General features: G+C 37.8%; 2 protein-coding genes across 5 annotated transcripts in view; one reads left to right on the forward strand and one right to left on the reverse strand.

Moving 5' to 3' along the window:
* Positions 1–20,380, reverse strand: part of LOC124117798 (peroxisome biogenesis factor 2-like) — a 36,850-nt gene extending 16,470 nt beyond the window's left edge. Inside the window, exons 1-3 of the mRNA XM_046479819.2 lie at positions 20,285–20,380; positions 19,839–19,916; positions 13,458–13,520 (exon numbers count right to left, since the gene is read on the reverse strand). Coding sequence (XP_046335775.2) covers positions 13,458–13,520; positions 19,839–19,916; positions 20,285–20,332 — 189 coding nt within the window. The 5' untranslated portion in view covers positions 20,333–20,380. The remainder of the gene's footprint in view (positions 1–13,457; positions 13,521–19,838; positions 19,917–20,284) is intronic.
* Positions 1–25,934, forward strand: part of LOC124117797 (rootletin-like) — a 121,910-nt gene that overhangs the window by 3,240 nt on the left and 92,736 nt on the right. The window contains exon 1 of one of the 4 annotated variants that reach the window (XM_046479816.2): positions 20,762–20,907. The exons of the other annotated variants lie outside the window; for them this stretch is intronic. The gene's annotated coding sequence lies outside the window, so the exon portion shown is untranslated. Of the gene's footprint in view, positions 1–20,761; positions 20,908–25,934 lie in introns of those variants that run through there. 4 annotated transcript variants of the gene reach the window in all.

Here is a 25,934-nt window from a genome sequence, read left to right on the forward strand (position 1 = left end):
TCAACAATGCCATTACAATTTTAACCTTGACATTGGAGCACTAATTTAAGGAAGTCAAATCCTGTATACTGATATCATACACAGGGATCTATCTAAGATTTCAAACTACATGTCCTTGGCAAGTAAATTGAAAATTATTTTTTCCTAAATTGAACTTTCCTATTTTCTTACATTCAGAGGTGTTTTAAAATTGTGTATTAACCATGTTAACATCACATTCAACTATGTAAAACTAAGTAGTATTGTCCCTTCCTTAGTCTGTCATACAGATCCTGAAACAAATATATCCAATACAGCCTATGCAAGTCTATAATATTTAGCAGGTCTAGATTACGGCAGTATCTGAAAATGAAGCGAGTGCCTGGGCTCATTTTATCACATTTCATAACTAAAATTTAACAACTGTTTTTATCCGCAAAATATGTTCATTTCAGAGACAAGATGTTAGTTAACCATTCCTCTGACGTAGCCATCACATTAGATAGAACTATATTAACATTAAGGAGAACATTTACTGACATTTGCTGCAGACTTTGGGCTGAATTCTGGCCTCTGGGCAGGTCTAGATAAACCCTGCACATATCTGTGGCCTTACTGGCATGTTGTTGAGATGGGGCGTGAGAATATCTCTCACATAACACGATTAATGAAACAAGCAGAATAAATATTCATCATAATTTTATACCTGACAATATCAAACACCTGTCCATTCCAGTTCATGAATGTTTATTTAGAAATGTCAGACCCACATGTCAAGTTGACCATATCCCTGGAAACAAACCAACAACAGCCAGATTACACTATTCTTTGCTGTTGCTATGGTAACCTGACAACATAAATGCTTGACACATTGGTTTAATGTACACCATGTCACAATGCAAGTCAAACGTGTGCTAAACAGTCATGTCTCGTCAGGTAAAGCCTCGTTAACGGCCAGGTATATCGGTCATATACACAAATTACACAACCATCACATTTGTGGGGGCGGTCGTGTAGCCTAGTGGTTAAAGCGTTCTCTCGTCACGCCAAGGACCCGGGTTTGATTCCCCACATGGGTACAATGTGTGAAGCCCATTTCTGGTGTCCCCGCCATGATATTGCTGGAATAATGCTACAAGCGGCGTAAAACCATACTCACTCACTCAGTCATATTTGTGAACTGCAAATAGCTGCAATACTCCTGATGAGGATTACAGCAATATTTACTCACTCACACACTCATACTTGTGCAACAACTGTCTTCAATACTTACATAATATTGTTAATATTTATGTGCATGTTTGTTTTGAATACCTGATTTAAAAAAATGTAATTTAATATCAAATTCTTCAATTGTTTACTGGCATTTTTAAAGGATGATAAGTAACAGTAAAGACAAAATATTTTTATGGATGACAACTCCTTTAACATGTTTATTCTAAATAAAACGTTTCGCAATAGATCCTTATACTCTTACTTGATAACGGTATAAGGATCCATACCGAAATGTCACATAATAATAGAATAGAGAAGTTGTCATCCATAAAAAATATCTTGTCTTTACTATCAGCGTCTTACTGGAAAACAATGACCTTGAAATAAGAGGCTTGACAAGAACAAAACTGATGTTGTCCAATGTTGCAGTCTCGGGTATCTGAAGGCCTCAACAATCATTGACAATTCTATTTACAAACTAAAAAATATATTAAACAACAAATTATCTAATCCCCTTATTTATTGTGCAAGAGCTGAAAGTATTTTCTCAATGTATACAAAATGATTTCAACTGAATCGAAGTCCATCTTGTGTACCCAAGTCAATCACCGCTTGATCAACATTTACAGCCCACAATAAGGACTGTGTCAACACTAGCAGTCGTGTGTACAATGTGACAAAACAAAGAGTAGTATATCACCCTTAACTGAGACACCTCATATTCACGTATTATGAATCCTCCACCCCCACCCCAAATACACCTCCCAGTCCCTGCCCCACACCTCCCACCCCACACCTCCCACTCCCCCACCCCACACTCCCCCGCCCCACACCTCCCACTCCCTCGCCCCATACCTCCCAATCCCCACACCACACCTCCCACTCCCCACACCTTCCACTCCCCGCCCCAACACAACCTCTCACCCAACCCCTGATGATGATCAATCTTTTGGGTAAACAGATGACCCAGCACTTGAGGCTTCAAAATGTTAGGTATGAACTGCTTCACTCTCACTGACCACCTCGAAGGCCTAGTAGAGAGAGCATCTGCCCCGAGATCTGTGTCGCAATAAGCGCCTGCCAGTAATCCCGTGGCAGGAAGGTACCATGTCAGGACCATAGTTTCTGTTTTGTATGTGTCCTCAAGTCCTGCAGTACAATTACATGTCGACTTATTTGTCACAATAAGCTGCATTTTATTAAATGAGGGCCTGCAGCTTCTAAAGTGTGGGTCCTGATGGCAGCCTGGCAATTTATTTTATTTCAAACACTGCCTGAGAGCTAAATGTCAGTGGTTCAATCCTGGGCTGCATCAAACCAAAAGGTGTCAAAAGATGGCACTTGTTGTTACCCTGCCTGGGGCAAAACAAAGACGCACACACGTTGCTACCTGTGCAATAAACTTGAACCTCCTTTCACCTTATGTTATTTAAATCATATTAACATTGATTTGATACCATCCTCTATCGATTTGACAAACCCTTCAAACATTTTTCAAATTCATATTTCATACATCATCTTGCTAGTTATTGTAGCTTTGGGGTGTCAAATTAATACCACTAATATTCTGTCACCTGTGAACCAGATGGTCCTACGTCCACATGATGTTTTTGCATTTTCTTTCCAAATGGGTGCTTTTCTAACCTTGTTGTTAATTTCATGAAGCCCCTGTTGCTGGAAAGTAGTTTTTCAGTGATTCTACGTCGAAAAACTCACAAGTTACTTAAAACCAGATTGTTCCCCGTGCATGTCAATGCCCATGTGTCCAATCAAATTCCTAACAGAAATCATGTGACAAGGAGACAGGACAACATAGTTCCAAGTCATTTACCATTACTGTTGAATGTGAACATTGGGAGTGAGTTTTGTGATCTGTGAGCTGAAATACTGAAGAAAAGGTGATGACTCCATAACAGTAAACTGTCTCCAGTATGTGATCTCTCCTTGGGTGAAAACTGTGGTCAAGAATAATCAGAATACGCCAACTGAATTTTTATTATTTATTTTTTTTAAATATTTTTATTTCAATTCAGTAGACATATATATAACATTGGTACATGAGGTATAGCCAACTGAATTTACTAATGGAGATAAAACAGTATGGATCTGAAACTAAAAGTCCCAAATTCATTGGTACTCTTACATAAAAATATTATTGATCTGTAAATGAGAAGAGGGACAATTACTTTTGCTTCAAAAAACATATCAATAAATTTGTATTTGTAAGTTTCATGTAAAATAAATGCACATTGTTTTTAACTTAATATTATACATATTTTTAAATATATAAATATTTAAAAATTTTAAAATATTATTTACTCAAAACTTGTAAAAATGGAGATAGGCATTTAATATGTTTTTTTGGCGATGATTTCTTTTTGTAATTAACATATTTGTAAAAATTTGCCTCATGAATCTGAACTTTTCTTTACTAAAGATAAAATAATTTTAATACTAGGAGAAAAGTCATGAGGCACCATTGGAGAAATACAATACAGTCACGGAGGTGTCTTTAACAACAACTGAAACTTTCTAAACACCGGACATGAGGATGTTATGTCAGAGGCAGATGTTTTAGTGGACTTTACGATGTCCAGAGTCCATCATTGCTACGTCTTCACTTTGTCCGACTGAGCTAGTGTATCGATAATCAGCAACAAATATTGATCTTGTAAGTGTTCACCGATACAACGACGCATCCCACAACACCTCAATACTGTAAACCTCCAAAGCAACAAAAGTTGTCAATCCAATAAATGATCTGTTGATTCAGGGTAATGTAACACAGTGTCGATTTGCCAATATCCATCATTATGTCTTGTTCAAACGTGGCAGTGGACTGACACAATAATGGGGTGTGAATCATAATCACATCTCTCCACTATAAATTCATCCAGCAACACAATCAATAAGCAGTGTTTCTCTGCAGGTGTCCCATGTCAGTCAATGTGACATCTATCTCAACCACCTCGGGTGAAAATCAGGTGAATTTCTTATTTCTCCTCATGTACACATACATTCAACCATTTATGTATTCACCATGGGGATTCCAGGTAGAAAAGATCCCCTAGGCCCTGCTCAACAACACTATCGTAACGCTAAGACCATCACAGCTCCAATACTTCAACACAGTGAGTGAGTGAGTATGGTTTTACGCTGCTTTTAGCAATATTCCAGCAATATCATGGCGGGGGACACCAGAAATGGGCTTCACACATTGTACCCATGTCGGGAATCGAACCCGGGTCTTCGGCATGACAAGCGAACGCTTTAACCACTAGGCTACCTGACCGCCCCTACTTCAACATAGACTGACGACAGTCGTAGTGCTATGATTGTTTTGTAGAACAGGGGCCCTGTACCACAAGCTTGACATAAGATTTTACTTCAACGTGGGACCCGTGTAGATTCGGGGTAGAATAGGTCTTCAGCAACCATGCTTGCCATAATAGGCGACTATGCTTGTCGTAAGAGGCGAGTAACGGGATCGGGTTGTCAGGCTCGCTGACTTGGTTGATGCATGTCATTGTATCCCAGTTGCGTAGATCGATGCTCATGATGTCAATCACTAGATTGTCTGGTCGAGATTTGATTATTCACAGACCACTGTCATATAACTGGAATATTGCTGAGTGTGGCATTAAACAACAAACAAACAAACAAACAAACACACTTACGGCAGTCGTAGCACTATGATCGTCTTGTGGACCGGGGCAGAGTATCACAAGCTTGTCATAAATGTGGATTAGATGGCTACAAAGTGTGACCGTGTCATCGAACCCTGCTGGCATGGGTCATGGCTCATGTTATCAACCATTGGTTTCGCTTGCTCTGACTTTACCATCTACAGTGGTGATTTTTGTGTTACAACTCGAACACAGCTGACTGCAATGTAAAATGACATTCACTCACTCACTCATTCCTTCCCCCGTAAGGATTCAGGTTAGAATTGGTTTTCAGCAAATTGGTGCCATGCTTGTTGTAAGAGCGATAGAAACAAACCGTTGTTGTCAGATATTCGTTATTATGATAATGTATCGCAAAACCCTTAAAAATGGCAAATTTTACAGTCCTTATGATACCTTAACTATTGGGCAGTTTGACAAGGACTATAGAACTAGTGCCAATTTCTAACACTGCCGTAAGAGGTGACTAACAGGATTGGATGCCCTGCCTCACTGATGTGGTTGATGCATGTCATCGTATCCCAATTACATGGATCGATACTAATGATTGTCTGGTCCGTATTTACAGGTTGCCATCAAATAGCTCAAATATTACTGAGTGCAGCGTTAAAGAACATACAAACTCATTCCATTATTCATCCATATCAACCTATTATTTAACTTCAACAGAACATAAATTAATTTTATTGAGAAAATATATCTGTTTACATGGTTGTAACTTAACCTACAACATTTACTGGCCCATATAATGATAACATCGATATTCAACAATTTTGTCACAATAAAAAAGCCACTACTGATTTACTTAAGTGCAATAAATGTAATCATTATACAATGTAAGGTGAATACCATTTCCTTTTAGTTTGTCCATTCCATATGGACGTATCCATCATGAACAAAATTGTTAAGTTCATTAATAATTTTGCAATGTATTTGAAAAGAAATTAGCCTGTTTAATGTTACATAAATATTTTATTGAGATAGTATAACATTTGACCCACTTGTCCATGTGTCTTATCTATTGTACTCTTGGAAATGTGGCCTTTGATACCGAATATCTTCTAATTTTCTCCCACAAATAAGGACACCCCTCAATAAATCCTGAAATTCTACTAGACCTTAAGATTCCATGAACATTAAACAAACTGGCTCTGGCCTGCAGATGAGTGCTGAGTTGTAGCCATGATTTATTGTTGTGCTCTCAACACACACACAAATACTCCTAATTCATAATATATGTTCAAAAACATTGGGATTTCTGTCCAAAGGCAAAATATCTGCCTGAGGTTATTTCATAAAAATCAAAAATAGACAACAATAAAGGCCATATATGTGGTCAAGCTCTGGATAAACACGCCCAGGAAATAGCTGGCCCTGGTCAAACCCCGGTTCCAGTACTGTACAGTCACTTGGTGAATAACAGGTCAATATTCCCACGTTTAATAACTGGGAGTATTAAAGCAAATAACTGCAGGCTGCCCTACAGGGATTGTCAGAAAGGGGGTAAGGCCACACCTTATTAATTTTATGTTTTGCCAGGAAGACACCGTCGAAGAATAGGTAACACTAAAAAAATCTTTTTATGAGAGGTTTTCAGTCATATTAGTAATACCACGTTTGATAAATTCATATTGTTTTAAAGGTGATGTGTTAGAATTAGAATTAATATGTTTTTGTTTACTAATCTATCAAGAATAGAGAAGTGTGAAAAATAAAATAATAATATTTTTATTTATTTTTTATCTTATTTTTCTGATTTGTAATTTTGCATGAGGTCTGTCGAATCCATAAAGTGAAAAATGAAAAATTGTGAGGCCTTGATATACCTTTGTATATATTGAAAACGTTACCATTGCTGAAATGGTAATCATGGTAACATCTTTAGTTCCATTGTTCTTTGTGCAAGGGACATGTATGGTGTTCCGGAATCAATAATCATATGTTGTACAAATGGATATATTCAATATCAACCACCAAAGGCCTAAATATTCCCCCCGGGGTAAGAAGTCGGACAGATTAGAAGTAAATATGCTAAACATTGGATACAATTCATTTCCGTGCTTTCATCTTAGGGATCAATCATTACAAATCCCTTCCAAGAGAATATCCTAAATGTTTGAGTCCATTCTGTTTCTTCTCTGTATCTTTTCCAGCACACAAATCAATAACTCCAGCAATTGTGAGCACATCTTGTAGAGTCACTGCCCACTCAGTGCCATCTACGTCTCTGAGTCTACCTTGCCTTCTTGGAATTTTAACTGTTAAAATACACCTTAGACGTATGAAGACCTCACAGCTCATCAGGGCTCCACATTCTATTCTTAACCTTTGAATATTCACCATGTCTACTTACACATAATCGTTCTTATTGGGTATTTATATTTTTTCGTCTTTTAAGCCCTCCTTTGTTCACTCAACACCGACATATAACAATAATGATGAAATTGTTAACCTTTTTTGAAATACTGATCAATATTTGAGTGAGTGGTGAGTGAGTGAGTGAGTATGGTTTTACGCCGCTTTTAGCAATATTCCAGCAATATCATGGCGGAGAACACCAGAAATTGGCTTCACACATTGTACCCATGTCAGGAATCAACCCGAGTCTTCTGCGTGACGAGCGAACGCTTTAACCACTAGGCTACCCAACCGCCCCGATCAATATTTGAACCACTTTGAAGCCTTTACCCGTACTTTCCAACAATGTACATTTTCGTACATTATTTGGGCTCATTTCAAAGCCTAACATGTTCCCCATTTCCTAGATTTGTCTCAGGAATTACCTCCCAAAAAGTCAATTCTGGATATTTGGATGTCTATAGAAATAACCAGCCATTATTTTAGGTACCTCCTTTCAGAAAAAAACCAATCGTTTGTCTTGAAGCAGTGGGTGAATAGTATTCTGTCTCGAGTAATGATTCTAGGACCACAGAAGATTAAGTTCATGGTCCCGAAGGAAAAGAGGAAACTTCCTTTCAAAACTCCCCTTATCCTGTTTAATTCTGAGTGAGTGAGTGAGTGAGTTGGGTTAAACAGCGCTTTTAACAGTATTCCAGTTATATCACGCAGTGTCAGCTTAATGTGGGAGGACAGCCCGAAGTGATGCAGGTCTCGGACGTTTACCACTTCGGTGAAACCCACGAGCACGGGTATGGTGCTGACAAACATAGAAACATAATCGGGGCGAACCGTGATTCGAACCCACAATCATAGGTTTCTGGCCCAAGGACTCTGCACAGCGAATCTCGGCGCCTTAGATGACTGGGCCACCCGTGCCCACTGTTTAATTCTGAGCACACTTCATAACCCAGCCTGCCCAATTTATTTCAGCACACAGCGCTGTAAACAGGGTGGGTGGTTTGAAACATTCGAGGCTTCATTATACAAGGGACAATTGAACAAATATTTTCCACATTCATTCCTGACAGAAAATACACATCACCTGAGCATTTATGCATATCATACATAACTTAATGATACATAAAGCCTACATGGTAACAGTTATCGGGAGTTTTTTTTTGTCCTCATGCTATTTCCCCGTCAAATAGGTTTGTGTACAGAACATGGCTTGCAACACACTGTCGAGCATTAAGTACAATTTTGTTTGTTTGTTTGTTTGTTTGTTGTTCAACGCAACACTATGCAATATTACAGCTCTATGATGGCGGTCTGTAAATAATGGAGTCTGGACCAGACAATCCAGTAATTAATATCATGAGTATCAACTGAGATACGATGACATGTATCAACAAAGTCAGCGAGTCTGACCACCCGATCCTGTTAGTTGTCTCTTATGACAAGCATAGTAGCCTTTTACAGCAAGCATGGGTTGCTGAAGACTTATTATGTACTGTCACCTGATAATATGTTAGTTAGTAGCCTCTTACAACAAGCATAGTCGCCTTTTACAGCAAGCATGGGTTGCTGAAGACTTATTCTGCACTGTCACCTGATAACATGTTAGTTAGTCGCCTCTTACAACAAGGGTAAGGGTGCACTACCTGGTAAGGATATATACAATCTACAAGATCTGCAGAAAAACATTTCTTTCCATGATCAAATCCTTGAGAAAAGCTAAGGCAGTGGTGTGGTGACAGTGAGCTATTGTCCGCGCCCTGTTAGACTCCCGGGGACGTGGAATGTTCCGATCTATCTATATCACAGCAGGCAAACAATGCCTCATGATTGTAATTTACACCTGAATGGACACTAATTAACGCTGTTGACAGAGCACGTAGGTAAACATGTTTGACATACCTTTGCTTGTAACTAACTGAGAAATCCATAGACACTGTGATATATAATGTTAACACTCCAAACATATGATAATACAAGAGATATGCTATATTCCCCTTGTTTAAATTGTCAGAAAGACAAGCATTACTAAATATTCATATTTTACGAAATTGTTATAAAAAATATACTGATGGTCTACCAACTTAATCAGGGCTGTGTATATTAATGAACTTTTGCTTTTGATAAGCAAAGGTTCACCGGTACCTGTATGTTTCTTTGTTGTGAAACACCCAAATCAGCAGTATTCACCTATAACAAGCTATAAGTAATGAAGTCTGGAGCAGACAAACCAGTGATTAATATTAAGAGTAAAGTCCTATGCTTTTGGGTAAGTAAGTTAGTCAGTAATTATGGTTTTATGCCCCTTTTAGCAATATTCCAGCAATATCATGGTGGGGGACACCAGAAATGGGCTTCACACATGTTGCAGATCAAACCTGGGCCTTCAATGTGACAAGCGAAGGTTTTAACCACTTGGCTACCAAATGGCCCCTTAGCTCTTGGGGGGAAAAATTACCCTCAATCAACCAAGTCACTGGATCCATTTAGACACCTCATTATACAGCATGCATAGGCTGCTGGAGCCAGTCCTAACCTGGAATCCCCATGTGGACCTTATAATGAAATACCCTCTTCCATCAAATGCACTACAAAGTGAGTGAGTGAATGTTGTTCTATGCCTAAGATCATGGTCTTTATTGAACCAAGTCTTAATCAGGAAAACCAGTACATTTATCAAAGGTTTCATACAATAAACAAAGTATTTTAATAAAAAAATATCCTCTTTGAGTGTGCCTCCAGGGCATTATTTTAGCCATGACATTGTGATTTTAACACACCAGTGACAATCAAATGCAAGGAATTTTGAGCCCTGTTCTCAAAGTCAACAAACAAGGCAATATGAAACTGATTTCCATATTCCGAACGAAACGTCCCATTTACACAACCTGACCTTACACGATCCGATAAATGCCTTCAGAACAAGGTGCATGAATCATTAATACATATACCACGTCTTCATGGCAACTAATGATATTTGAAATATATAGCCAACATCTACTGTTATTGATACAAGTCGATGCTAAATATTAGGGCTGCAACGAATACGCTATGAGGTGAATGCACTAGTGAATCGTAACAGCCCTACTAAACACTATCTCTCAAATAATGGACAGAGTAATCAGTGCAATAAACCAACTGATACATTTAGTATCACGATCTGATAAAAATGTAAATGAGGTCCCGAACCAGGAACTACTTTCAAGCACTATCAATGCACTTTTTGCTTTCTCAATAGTCTATTGAGAAAATTCCCAAAACTTTAAGATATGTGTTTCATAGTGTTGTGGTTGTTTTTGTAGACAACCCTGGCTGCAATTATTTGTCACTATATAATAAATAGAGGATTCATCACGAGTGTTTTTTAATATGGGAAATATCAACCGAGTCTTAGTTAATCGGTATTTGCCGAGCCTTTGGCGAGGCAAATACCGATTAACGGGACGAGGTTGATATTTCCCATATTAAAAAACACTCGTGATGAATTCTATTTATCATTTTCACATTTTTGCTTCCAAATTAAGGAATAATTGCATTAAACATTAACATCAGCAACTTGTCGAAATCTTACGTATAGATCGTGCGTAGTGATACATGTTTTCCATAGCCATGTAAACCAAAATAAACAATTCGCTGAGAAAAAAAGTTCCTCGGATTATTTTAAACAAAATACTTGAACAGACTTTTGCAGAATAATTGAAACTTTAATAACGGTAACAACAACGATTCTGTGTAATCTGATTATATCTCTGGTGTAACTTCACTTATAATATATAGTTTCAAATCAAACTGCTCGCTCTTCCGGTTATCTAATTTGCATATCTAATTTGCATACTTATGTCATTGGGGTATGACATACATGTTTTTATGTCATAAGCTTATGTCATGGATAAATGCTTAAGTTTAATGATAAATAGGGCTATTCACTCAAACACTGTAAATTCCCCACATGTTATTAGGTGACGGGTAAGATGAGACCCGTGAAGATCCGGGATAGAATAGGTCTTCAGCAACCCATGCTTGCTGTGAAAGGTGACTATGCTTGTCGTAAGAGGCGACTAACGGGATCTGGTGGTCAGGCTCGCTGACTTGGTTGATGCATGTCATCGTATCCAAGTTGCGTGGATCGATGCTCATGATGTCTATCACTGGACTGTCTGGTCCAGACTCGATTATTTACAGACCGCCACCACGTAGCTAGAATATTGCTTAGTGTGGCTTTAAACAAACAAACAAACATGTTATCAGTTATAGGTCAAATGGGAATATTGGTTGAGACATTACACAAACTGAAAATGATGAGTAGGTATATTAGGATTTGCTAGGATTTGATTGTTTTTTTTGCATATTACAGCTGATATTACGGTAAATACTGCATCAAATGTCAAGGTCAGAAACCGACTTCTGGCCTCCAAGTGGCCTACTTCACAAGCTTGATTAGACTGCATGTTGGGTAATAAGTGTAGCACACTCGACACTCGTAATGATGGATTTATTTAGATTAATGCTGCAAGTTACTTGCAACGGCTTTTGACTTATGTAACAATATTTCACCTTGGGAATAATAATCCTTAATTCATTCCTGTAAGTTGTATGTTATTCTCTCAATCTCAGGTATATAAAATATAGAATCATTTCACCCATATAGAATATATTCAAAACTGAAAAAGTTCTGATATCTATGTGGCAGCCATAAAATTCTCGAGTCCTGTGATGGGATTCGAACCACAAACAACCTGATCCGAGGTCAGGCACCTTGTCCACATGGCCAAACAGGTTAACCCAATCAACAAGTTGACAAGCTACGGATGTCATCTGCCCTGCTGCATCTACAAGTCACAGCATTTCACTGTGCAAAGTAGCCTCCCTTAGCCATGTCAGGATCCACTTGTTTGAATTCAAAAATTGACCTAATTTTCAACCTTGGTCAATCAACATCATCCGTCCCTTACAGAACTCTCAGTCAAGGCCAAGTATGGTCCCGAACTGCCCGTACAGAGTTCTGTTCCTTGGATGCAAAGATCTTTTCATCATGGGTTCAAAAATTGGGCCCATTCATGACCCTTTGTCTGACAGCTTCATGCCTGGGTCTCAGCCTGTATAATTTTTGGCTTTCCTTAAATACTCTAAGCCACCACCTTTCCCAAATTACAATTGGTATTTTGTTACAGTTTTCTCATCAGAACACCAAAGGAAGACAATATGAATCATCTACAATACAATACAGCCATGTGATTCAAAAGCTTGTTTACTTTCAAAATCGACTACAGCAACTTCTGATACTACGAGAGGAGAATCTTAATTGGACAGATGCAACACTATAAATAGATTTCATCAGTGTAACTTTAGTCCTTGTGATTTTTCCCCCGTTGATTGGTATGTTAATTGCATGAATTTGGGAAGAAATTGTATTTTTAGTTGCACATTCGTTACAAATACGAAATACTCGGGACAATGTGCAGCAATGCATACTGTGATAATTTGGGCTGGGACGATACACCAACTCTGCGATCCGATACTTATCACTATACCTTGCTCGCGATCTGATACCTATCACGATACTTGTATGTGCACTTTTCTGTGGTGCGTGAGCCATGTTTTTCATAGACAGGATGGACAAAAGGCACACTAACGATTTACAGCTGTCAGTGTCAAGTATGGTGCAATGGATGAAAATATTTACATTTTCCCTTCTCATTTTGACTAGTAATTAGTGTTTAGTGTAACATTTATTAAAGAATACATTTAAGGAAAGAATCGATACTTTTTACTTGTGTGCGATTGTGATCAATACTTGTAATGAGAAGTAAAAAATCGCAATCCTCTAACGCATCGGTGTATCGTTCCACTACAAGTGATATCACAACTGAATAGCAATAAACCCAACGCAATGACACTTCACACAAACATGAGTGAGTGAGTGAGTTGGGTTTAACGCCGCTTTTAACAGTATTCCAGTTATATCACAGCGTGTCAGCTTAATGTGGGAGGAAAGCCTGAAGTGATGCAGGTCTCTGACCTTTACCACTTCGGTGAAACCCATGAGCACAGGTATGGTGCTGACAAACCTAGAAACATAATCAGGGCGAAACGGGATTCGAACCCACAATCATAGGTTTCTGGCATGCCCAAGGGACACAACTCTGCACAGTGAATCGCGTCACCTTAGATGACTGGGCCAAACGTGCCCCCCACACAAACATGAAGCATTTCGATACTGACCTTCCAGAGTACAAACTTGAGCAGGGCGTTTATTTCTGGGTCATATGCTGTCAAAAAGCTGCTCTGAAAAACAAGCAAACGAATGTTGCATTGAATCTAAAAAGTTTCAAGTTGTCTTTACAAGTTACCTTGTCCCTGGGTTTGAATGCCAGGTTCGACCTTATTTCAATTCTTGGTTTATCAGCAATATACCTGTCCTTGAGGGGTTCCATATTCCCGAGGCAAGCGTGTTAACTGACCGAATGTGAAGTTTCCACCCTTGCCAAACTAGACTGGAATTCCGGAGTAACATTTTGGCTAGACTGACGAGTCTATGCATAGTCCAATCAAAATCACACAACAAACTAAACATCAAGTTTCTAAAGAACATGGATTTCCACATGGAGATTTCCGTTGACTGCAGGATTTGCAAAGAATGTGTTCTGTCAACAGGGCATCGACAGATATTTTCCAAATGTTATCATGTTTGTAACCAAGGTTCTCAAATGATTTAGTGTACTTCACAGGGTAAGAACCGTTATATGACAATATAGATCTTGATTATCGATCAGATCATTTTGACTGGGCGCAGCCATTTTGTTTGAGACAAATGCAAGTGATGTCAGAGGTGGAATCTGATTGGTCAATAGGAGGGACATAAAAGGGACATAACTCATAATAGTCACTTGTGGCGCTATGATCAAGCTACGAAATTCCAGCGTAGTTCGGCAAGGGTGGAAACTGGACTTTAGCAGGAAGCAAAGTAAGTGCAAATTTTAAGATAAAACAAAACAAACAAATAGGTCAGGCCTAAAAAATTAAAAAATCAGACCAAGCTCCTGAAAAAATACCCCGCTGTTTACACCGGGTAATGTCAAAACATTACAGACTAGTTATCATCATTGATTACAGATTAACTGAACAAAAATTAAAATAGTTTTGAAAACCTGACAATTATTTACTGCTATTGTTTGAACAAAGAGTCAATGTGAATACTACCGACACAAAGACAAGCTGTTTTATTCAAGTTTTCATATCAAGATATCCCCAAACACCAGCAGGGATTTCTTATCTATCAATCAATGAAATCAATACTGTTTGATTTATATTGATCTGCCTGTATCACCCCCAGGGTTACCAAGAACAGGGAAATGAGTTCACGAAGGGGGCATGTCAAAAGATTTTATAGTATTAAAATATGTTTCACGGTTAATCATTCAGGGTTAGTGCTGTTCTTTCAAGTCCTTTATTTATTTTTATTATTAAACCTGGCAACAACTTGTCTCCTGTTTCAAAGAAGGTCACATGTGAACAAGACTTCTTGCTATTAGTAGGTGGAAAATGATTAATGAACTTTTTGAAACTGTCCCTTATCTAAATGAATATGCACAGACATGCAACAAGTAATGGCTCCACGTAGTATAAGTACAATTGGGACTTGTGTGATATTGAAAATGTGCATGCTGGTACAAAATCCCTTATTCCATGCCGGTTAATCTTATTTCAAGCAGTTTTATCTAGTATCAAATGATTTGGTGTACTTCACAGGGTAAGACCTGTTTTATTACATTATAGATCTTGATTATCGATCAGAACATCTCGACTGGGCGCCAACATTTTGTTTGAAGCAAATGCAAGTGATATGACAGATGGTGAGTGAGTGAGTTGGGTTTAACGCCGCTTTTAACAGTATTCCAGTTATATTGCGGCGTTATATGACAGATGGAATCTGATTGGTCAGTAGGAGGGACATAGGAGGGACATATCTCGTAATAGCCTCTAGCCACAACCATCGAGCCCATAAATTCCAGCTTAGTTCGGCAAGGGTGAAAACTGGAATTTAATAGTCAGTTAACGCCCTTCCCTCAAGAGGATGTGCTCATGATGTCAATCCCTTGATTCGATTATTAACAGGCTGCCGCCATTTAGCTGGAATATTACTGAGTGTGGCGTTAAACAACAAATAAACTTGTACACTATGTCCATAGAATTCTCCGGTTGAACAGGTCCTGATTAATCTCGTGCCGATTGTAAGAATGGACTTACGTGGATCAAGTGGTCAGGCTCTGTGACCTTGTACCCCTTGGGTATTGATCCATGCATGTGTGTTCAGCATTGTTCAGTCAATGGTTGGCCTCGTAAAGGATTTTACATGCTGCAACTATGTAGATGCAATATCGCTTACTGCAGAATGTTTCCGGTTTCATTCACTCATTCACACACTTTTGTGAGTTTATCACACATGTTTGACATAAGAGTTTATTCATCATGTTTATTCATACATGCTTGACATGGAGTTTATCCACCATGTTTATTCATACATGCTTGACATGGAGTTTATCCACCATGTTTATTCATATATGCTTGACATGAAGTTTATTCATGTTTATTCATACATGCTTGACATGGATTTTACCCACCATGTTTATTCATACATGCTTGACATGGAGTTTATTTATGTTTATTCATATATGCTTGACATGGAGTTTATCCACCATGTTTATTCATACATGCTTGACATGGAGTTTATTTATGTTTATTCATATATGCTTGACATGGAGTTTATCCACCATGTTTATTCATACATGCTTGACATGGAGTTTACCCATCATGTTTATTCATACATGCTTGACATGGAATTTATCCACCATGTTTATTCATACATGCTTGACATGGAGTTTATTCATGTTTATTGATATATGCTTGACATGGAGTTTACCAACCATGTGTATTCATACATGCTTGACATGGAGTTTATCCACCATGTTTATTCATACATGCTTGACATGGAGTTTATCCACCATGTTTATTCATATATGCTTGACATGAAGTTTATTCATGTTTATTCATACATGCTTGACATGGAGTTTACCCACCATGTTTATTCATACATGCTTGACATGGAGTTTATTTATGTTTATTCATATATGCTTGACATGGAGTTTATCCACCATGTTTATTCATACATGCTTGACATGGAGTTTATTTATGTTTATTCATATATGCTTGACATGGAGTTTATCCACCATGTTTATTCATACATGCTTGACATGGAGTTTACCCATCATGATTATTCATACATGCTTGACATGGAATTTATCCACCATGTTTATTCATACATGCTTGACATGGAGTTTATTCATGTTTATTCATATATGCTTGACATGGAGTTTACCAACCATGTGTATTCATACATGCTTGACATGGAGTTTATCCACCATGTTTATTCATACATGCTTGACATGGAATTTATCCACCATGTTTATTAATACATGCTTGACATGGAGTTTATTCATGTTTATTCATATATGCTTGACATGGAGTTTACCAACCATGTGTATTCATACATGCTTGACATGGAGTTTATCCACCATGTTTATTCATACATGCTTGACATGGAATTTATCCACCATGTTTATTCATACATGCTTGACATGGAATTTATTCATGTTTATTCATATATGCTTGACATGGAGTTTACCAACCATGTGTATTCATACATGCTTGACATGGAGTTTATCCACCATGTTTATTCATACATGCTTGACATGGAATTTATCCACCATGTTTTTTCATACATGCTTGACATCGAGTTTATTCATGTTTATTCATACATGCTTGACATCGAGTTTATCCATTGTGTTTATTCATACATGCTTGACATGGAGTTTATTCACCTTGTTTATTCATACATAGTGACATGGTGTTTATCCATCATGTTTATTCATACATGCTTGACATGGAGTTTATTCATGTTTATTCATATATGCTTGACATGGAGTTTATCCACCATGTGTATTCATACATGCTTGACATGGAGTTTACCCACCATGTTTATTCATACATGCTTGACATGGAGTTTATCACTCATTCATACATGCTTGACATGGAGTTTACCCATCATGTTCATTCAAACATGCTTGACATGGGATCATATCTATCATGTTTATCCATACATGTTTATTATAGGGGATGAGGGTTTTCGGTGGGATTTTGCTGACATTTCATGTAAATTTTCTTTTCCATTAAAAATTAGTAAATCCATCATGTATATTCATATATGCTTGAAATGTCGTGGATATATTTCTGTTGAAAACAAATTGTCTCCCTTTAAATAGGACACCATACATGCCGCTGTTGTTGCTGCCTAAGTCTAACCCTGTCAGTCTGCCCATACAAATGCAGAACAGTGCAATTTCTAGAAACATTATTTGTGTGCGACCAAAAGTTTGGTTGGGATGACTGTGATTTTAGCATGAGTTGTGCCCCTTGATATTAACATAAACCCAGAAACCAATCTCATTAAATTCAGATCTTAGTTCTTACTATCGTCAGAGCGATCTTTCATCCAACCAATCAGAACGTCACTAACTAGATCAGGAAAGTATGTACTAATCATGCACCCTCAAAAAGGTTAAAATGGGGTTTTCCTAACAACAGTTACAGGGTTTATAACTGAATCTGTCAAAATCATCCTCCATGTCTCACTTCTGTGGGGACCGTGAAGATCCGGGGTAGAATAGGTCTTCAGCAACCCATGCTTGCCGTAAAAGGCGACTATGCTTCTCATAAAAGGCGACTACCGGGATCGGGTGGTCAGGCTTGCTGACTTGGTTGATGCATGCCATTGTATCTCAATTGCGTGGGTCAATGCTCATGATGTCAATCACTGGATTGTTTGGTCCAGACACGATTATTTACAGACCGCCGTCATATAGCTGGAATTGCTGCGTTAAACAACAAACAAACAAACAACTTCTGTGGGTTAAACGTTTGAATGGAACAAAGTTTGCATTGACTGTAGGAAGTACTATCATACAATCTAGGCAATCTATCAGACATTCCAGAATATTCTTTTGTCTTTAAGATCTTTGTCATAATATATTTAAAAGCGTAGACTGGAATGGAAGTTGCCAGTTTGAAACCAGTGTTGTATAGTTCGAGAAAACTGCTTCCTGATTGGCTAATGTTGACTTCTTGTTAGTCATTTAATTGGTCAGTCAAAGTTTGTGAAAGGCCGTTCTCAGCTGTAATGGGATGTCCTCAGATCTCTGTTTTGTGGTAGTGAGAAATAAGTTCTGATTTTAATGCGATTGCCCAGAAACATAATCAGTGAGAGACTGGGATTCAAACCTCCAATCATAGGTTTCTGGCATACCTTAGGGACGCAACTCTCAACAGCTGATTTTCTTTGAGGTTTTGAGATTTAATTGGGAAAATAGAAAAATCTTGCCGTACCAGTTATGGTCAATTAGAAATAACTTCAATTTGACACCTGTGTGTTCTGTATTGTTTCTATTGCCAAGTATTAAAAAATGTTCATGTTCATTTCAGCATTTCAGCTGATGTCAGATAATTTGTTTATATTTATCAAAATGTTTTTACTGTCAGGGGAAATATTGAAACCACATTAGTGTCCTTTTCCCAAATTAAGATTCTAAGATCAGCAGATCTGCAAATCAAGTAAAACTTATTCATGTTAAGGCTTAAAAAAAAAAAAAAATTGGTTCTCAGTCACTGAGGCACTCCATGGCTTTTGAAATTATTGCGCAGGCTGGCGGTGTTGTTTTGTGGTTGATTTTTTTCTTCTTTTTATTTTGGGGTGGATGGGGGTGGGGGGTGTTCAAGGTAGTATTTAACCAAATTTTGTTTACAACAATATCGGGGGAAATCATGTTGTTCTTAATAGGTATTGAAGCATTTAACTACCTGTGTCATGTGTTCGAGGAGCAGAACATTTAAAGCAATTTTGTTTGTTTGGAAAATGGAAATAAAAATGAAACGTGCGGCAGACTTTATGATGATGCAGGAGGTGCCTGAGAACCAAGACTATTTTTTGTTTTAGCCTTATGTTTTATCTGTAGTGTCAGTGTGGTTATGTTCGTTACTCACGTGAGTGCTACACTTTCAAATTAGTGCTGCAGGCTGAGGGATTGTGAAGGACTAGACTAGCATTGCAAACTAGAAGCTAGGCTAGGTACTTTATAAGCGATCACACAAAACAAGAGTTTGTTTAAATTGACATTACCACCCAAATTATACAGATGCAAACAAATCTAAACCTGAGCTCATTCGCATTAGTCAGTTTTCATCTTATTTTTTAAGCTACATGTGCCATTGCCAATCAGTAACAAATTTGGCACAGATCAAAAAGGGCAGGGCGTTGATCAGAAAGGGGATCGTCAAGAGCTATAAAGGTAGTGTTAGAAGTAATGATTGTAGGTCATACCAGTTTAGTTGGACTCACTGACTCAGGCATTTAGTGCTAGTGCTACAAGCCTGCTCAGATTGTGAGCGTTAAATTGCAGTCTTGCTCCAGGGACTTCTAGTTTAACTAGGTTTAACTGTATTTTGAGGATGTAAAACGATCCTATAACAGCTGAATAAATGTGATCCCCATACCTGGTGGTATTTAAAAATTTTGTTGAGCTGTGTCTTGGTCAGTTGTACTACTTCCTGATCTAACTCAGCAGCATCCAGCTGAAACAGACAGAAAAAATATTGTTGTGATGTAAAACTGAAACGAAAACAGGTTCGCCAGATTAGTCAAAATAATCTACTCGTAAAAAGTAGTTTCACTACAATTATGCCACTGTTAATACAGCATACTTGCCTACTTTGGGGGAGATGGGCTGAGTAAGTTTAAACTCATGTCATGTATGTCACGTTTGAACAATAATCTGGAAAGACATTTGATTATGGGATCCGAAAGCGACAGTAAGCAAATGCTAACCAAACTGGAATCTATACATAAAAACTATCTTAATGTACTCTCTAATGCTCAAGCTTTCTTCTGATGACAATATCAATAACTGTCAAGGCAAAATCGGAATGAAACATCAACTTACTTGGCTTACTCTTAGTGCTGGAACACGCCCATCCACGTTTTCCGCCATTTTGTTTGTTTATGGGTGATGATCTGTAACAAGCCCTGTGATTGGTGAATAAACCAGGCTTTGTGTATAAGCTATTATCATTGGATAAAACAACTTTTATTTTCAATACAACTAATGCTGTTCTGATTTTTACCGGATTCAGACAACAAACCTCAACTCATTAGCCAGGATACGTTCTGCATGATTGACATCGACACAAGATTATTTGTTTATATAGAAATTGACCCCGTAGCCTTCGCGTGACGAAAGTGGCTGCTAATCGCATTTTATTTTGCTAATCCAACTGACGTGTTCATAATGTATGGTGGTTGTTAAGAGAATTGCATCTACCTAACGATATTGCGGTTAGCCAATAGAATGTTACTTTAGAAACATTGGGATTTTACACAGACCAATTATAACCTTTCTTTCATACTTCCTTAGACTGGCGGGGGATTAGAATGTAAACACAAGTTACGACTAGCTGTTAAGCCATGTATATAAATTGGATTTGATAAGACCAAAGCTATTTAAGGGTCTTGCGATCAGTCAACAGCACTCCGTCCGCTGCAGGCAAGGATTGTATTTTCGATAAGGTAAGGGCTGCGATCGAGTAAATGAATGTAGCAGGATAACTGATAGTGACAGTTGCACAAGATCTGTCAGTGTCAAATACTTTTGAAATGTATGAATATTGTTTGGGTGTGGATTTAATATTATTCATAAATAGTCATGCTCGGACCTTCATACAGATATGATATTCATGTCAAACTGGCAACTTTAAATTATTTTTTTGCATTATTTTTTACGCATTCTCCATTCATTATTTGTATGTAAGTTCAATATATTCAACTCGAGTTAGAGTCCCAGATGTGCTTTAGTGACATGTGCCCAAAAGCTTCAATCCTTAATGCTCGACAAGAATGGGAGCTTAGATCTACATGGGCAAGTGTTACAGAAATATATTAATTAGTGGGTAAACACCACCATTATTCAAAATATGTATTGACATATATTGACTATTCACACGAGTAAGGTGTGGTGTTATTCAGGAAGAAGCCCAAATCTAAACAAACTTGCAATATCCAAGAGTGGAGCCAAAAAATAGGAATACAAAGTGGCTGTACTGAGATAAGGCTACAACATGTCCCAACATAGGAAATTGAGTAACGATCACCACGATCACCACGATCACATCGAATTATTGCAATGATATTGCTTTCTTCATGTTATAAGTTATATGTGATATACACATATTTCCTTTTGAAATATTACAATCCAAGTGCTTCTAGTTGAATCCATTTTGCATGTTTTTGGCTATATTTACATAAACGACTGACTCTCAGATTTGCATTTCTATTCCTAGCATGCTTAGTCACGTCAGTTCAGCAGTACATTGCCACCAAAATGACATGTCAGCTTGACTTTACTGCAAACAAGCAGTGTCAGTAGTAGTGTTTATTTTTTCTTACCCTACCAACACAATCTTCTTCCAGCTGTAAGTTAACAGTGTAAGTTTTTATCAACCTTTCCTTACAAGTTATAAATGTTGTCAATCTATTAGATCAAAATGACTGACTGTAAACTAATGGCTCCTCTCGGAAACGTAATTTTTTTTTAAAAAGTTTATAATATTTCTTATGTGTGAATCTTTTGAGGACATAAGTGGTTTGTTACCATAATTGCTTGCAACTTTTATTGTCATATCATGGTACTGAGTAAAATGCAGCCTAATAAGATATGAACATGTAAAATCTTTTACACTTTACTGAGTAAAGAATAATAGCTGAGGCCTTTTTTAATTCATTTGTTGGTTTTCAGTTGGTTTTTGGTCGAAACCTTTGGTTGGTGGTAAAAGATGTATTTTCTTTTCACTGTTTTACACACTGTAAAAATAGTACCAAAATCAAACTTTTTTGATAGAAAGTATAGTTTGTTTGTTTGTTTATTGTTTGCTGTTTGCATTTTTGTTTCATCTTTATTCCAAGAGCTTTGTTTAGGAAATTAACCTTGGCTCAATCCAGACATTTTGGCAACATTTTCTGTAGCATATTTGACACATTCTGACCACAATTATTTCTTTAATATAATTCTTTTTAATATCTCTTTAAGCAATGTTAAGATGAAAACAATTATACTTCTTTCAAATGTTTTCAGATCAAGTATTGAATGACCTTTTGTTATAAACTAGAATATCACAATGTACCTAGTATTTTATATATCCTACCATACTGTATATCTCTTAAGACATCAGCTCAACAGGCCCGTGTTAACAGCAAAATGGACTTACCGTATTCTCCATAATTAGGGCCAATTTCTAGGCTAAAAATTTACACGACAGTCTGTATTTTATTGTGTATATTCCCAAAACAATTGCGTTAACCAGTTAACAGGGCATATAATTGCCAACTATTATTGAAAACAATTTAGTTTCATCGACGTTTGATTGGTTGGTTGTTTGTTTGTTGTTTAACGCCACACTCAGCAATATTCCAGCTATATGACAGCGGTCTGCAAATAATCAAGTCTGGACCAGACAATCTTGTGATTGACATCATGAGCATCAACCCACATAATTTGGATACTATGACATGTATCATCCAAGTCAGCGAGCCTGACCACCCGATACCGTTAGTCGTCTCTTACGACAAGCAGTCGCCTTTTACAGCGTTTGAACTAAGTTTGTTTAAATTTAACTTGCTGTGTATGGTTTTAATAATCTCCCCTCCCCTCCTCCCTTGGTCAATTTTCTAAGCACCCAGTGGGCTTATTAGAGCGATTATGGCACAATGTACTATCTATGTGTTTGTATAAGTACCCGTTTCAGTACTAAGCGTGTGCGGTCTAATGTTTACCTTGTATTGTGTGAAGAAATTGCTTGGTACCTGTCACTTGTTTGACGTGTTTGATTCCCAACTCAAGTAAAATGTCCGTTTCTGGTGTCCCATGCCATGATATTTCTGGAATATTGGTGTGGCACTTACCCTGCTCACAGTTGGAAAAAAAATCAGGCATATAGTTTCTGTGTCATGAATATGTTCAGCCCATATTTTCAGTCATACTGAACAAAATTGAATTCTTGGGAATTTATTCAGTTTAAATCATGTTTAAATATATTACTTTAAGCTGATTTGAATTTGAAGAATATACATGTTTTGACATCATGACTCCAAAAGTTGCTGAACCGGAAAATTTCAGGTCTTTGTGTAGGGACTGACTGAATGTTGTTTAACGCCTAAGTCAGCAATATTCCAGTGATGTCACAGCGGCCGGTGAACTTGGTAAATAATGGAGTCTTGACCAAACATTACTGAGACAAACAAGTGACTGACATCATGAACCACGGTCCACGACTAGCCTGACCGCCTGATCCTCATTATTTGTCTGTTACCATGGTTACAAAAGACGTGGGATTTCCTTGAATCCCCATAGGTTAGCGCCATGTGCGGCGCTGTATGTGGAAACACTGTATGTAAAACTGGCTTCCACGGGAGATATTGTTTGAGGGAGATTAATGAATTGCATCACAATGCTTTGCAGACCATTGTGATGTCATCAGTTACTATGATTTACTTCATATGACTAAAGGGGCAGGGGGGTAGCCTAGTGGTTAAAGCGTTGGCTCATCAGTCATCACACCAAAGACCAGGGTTCGATTCCCAAAATCGGTACAATGTGTGAAACCCATTTCTGTTGTCCCTCGTTGTGCCATTGCTGGAATATTGCTAACAGTGGCGTATAACAATACTCACTCACTTCATATGACTTCACTAATCTCTCTACCACTGAAGCTTGTTAGCCAGATTTTCTACACTCAAGACACTGGTTATAACTGTTTATAAATTGAAAAGGTTGGAAGATTGATTTTCGATAAAGAGAATCTCTCCCTCTTGTCTTTTGATATCGAATATATCAACACTTGTTGATAAAAGTTCTATACTCTGAGGCTTGCTGATTCATGTTGATATAGTTGATTGCAAAAGACACAAGGGCAGGGATAATTCTGGGATAGCCCCTTGGACTTTTGCCCCATAAATCATTTTCAAATGCAGTGGGGCTTTTTAACGTGGTGGGTGAGGTGAGGTGAAATAGGGTTTAAAGTCGCGTCCAAAATTATTGCACTTATATAGCGACGTGCATGTACGTGTGTGTGTTGCTGCTTGTACTAGTCCAGACTGATGCCGATTTATAGTGCTAGCTCACTGAGATACCATGCCGCAGTTTAACATGAATACCCCAGACACAGTATACTGACTCCGAGCCGACCAGTCCTTGTTTTAGCCCCTTAATGCCGAGCGCCAGGCAGGGTAACAACAAGTACCATCTTTTAACGTCTTTTGGTATGACGCGTCCGGGGATCGAACCCCGGACCTTCTGCTCTCCGGGTGGACGCTCTACCACTAGACCACGGAGGTGGTCTTTTAACATGGCATTATATAAGATTGTTCAAAATTTCACTTAACAGTGCTATTAAATGGCCCACAGAAAATTCCCAAAATGATCACTGCAAGGTTGAAATACAAATTTCAGTGGAAAATATCCAGAGGGCAATATTGCCACATGTGTTACAATTCTGTGACAAACTTATCTTTTTCTAAGAAACAAGCTCATTTCATAATGAAGGCATGTTTGGCATGATTTAGTGACTGTTTGAGGGCTCCATTAATGCTGAGGCTCAAATATTAATCCAGTCACTGATAACATACGAGTTCTGTCCAAACAGTGAGATTACTGTGTATATCAGTGTATATGTCAGTGTATATATACAGTCATTTGTCACTGTCAGACTGTCGGCAGTAGACTTCATAAACACACACAGATTCAACCAAACAACAGATTACATTGGTGCGTCCTGATTAACAGCCATGAAACTGTAGGCAGTAAGGAAGAGATGTTATTTTAGAGTACTATTTTATTATGGTAATTTTTATTATCCATTGAATACAAGCGTAAATATTCATGACAAAAAAACTTAGATTCAATTTACTGTATTCGACGTAATAAGCGCCCAGGGCGCTCTCAAAATTAGAAATAGGGAGCTCTTATTAGAATATTATTTTGCTGGAAAAAAACAGAATTGAAAGATAAATTTCGTGGTTTATGCTGACAGCCTGAAATGTTTATATACAACAGATATATTTTTCCAGAATTTAATTGCCCATAATTAATGGTGCATATAACACACGAGTGCATATTATACGCAAATAAATAAGTCTTGTGTACAGTGATCAATCGGAATGGGGGGCTTATTGGCATTGTTCACTATTAGGAAATTTTTATCTATGGGTGCTTATTAGAGCGGGGCGCTTATTACGTCGAATCGAATACGGTAGGTCATAAACTGTCAGATGAACGAGACCAGTTTTAAGAAACACACATGATCAGATAACTGTTTGATAAACAAAAGCCAATCTGAAAACTGTTTTTCAACTGACTTACCATGGTGGCATGTGGTCCTGTGCACAGCACACAGGTCATAAATCACGTTGGTCGTGGAGAGTTGTTGGATAGGAGACCATGTTTGTCAGCTGAGAGATTCTTGGGCTTTGTTGTTTGTTTGTTTGTTTGTTTGTTTGTTTGTTGTTTAACGCCGCACTCAGCAATATTCCAGCTATATGACGGC

Source organism: Haliotis rufescens, unplaced genomic scaffold (assembly GCF_023055435.1).
Source record: "Haliotis rufescens isolate VD_foot unplaced genomic scaffold, xgHalRufe1.0.p SCAF_13, whole genome shotgun sequence".
Classification (NCBI taxonomy): domain Eukaryota; kingdom Metazoa; phylum Mollusca; class Gastropoda; order Lepetellida; family Haliotidae; genus Haliotis; species Haliotis rufescens.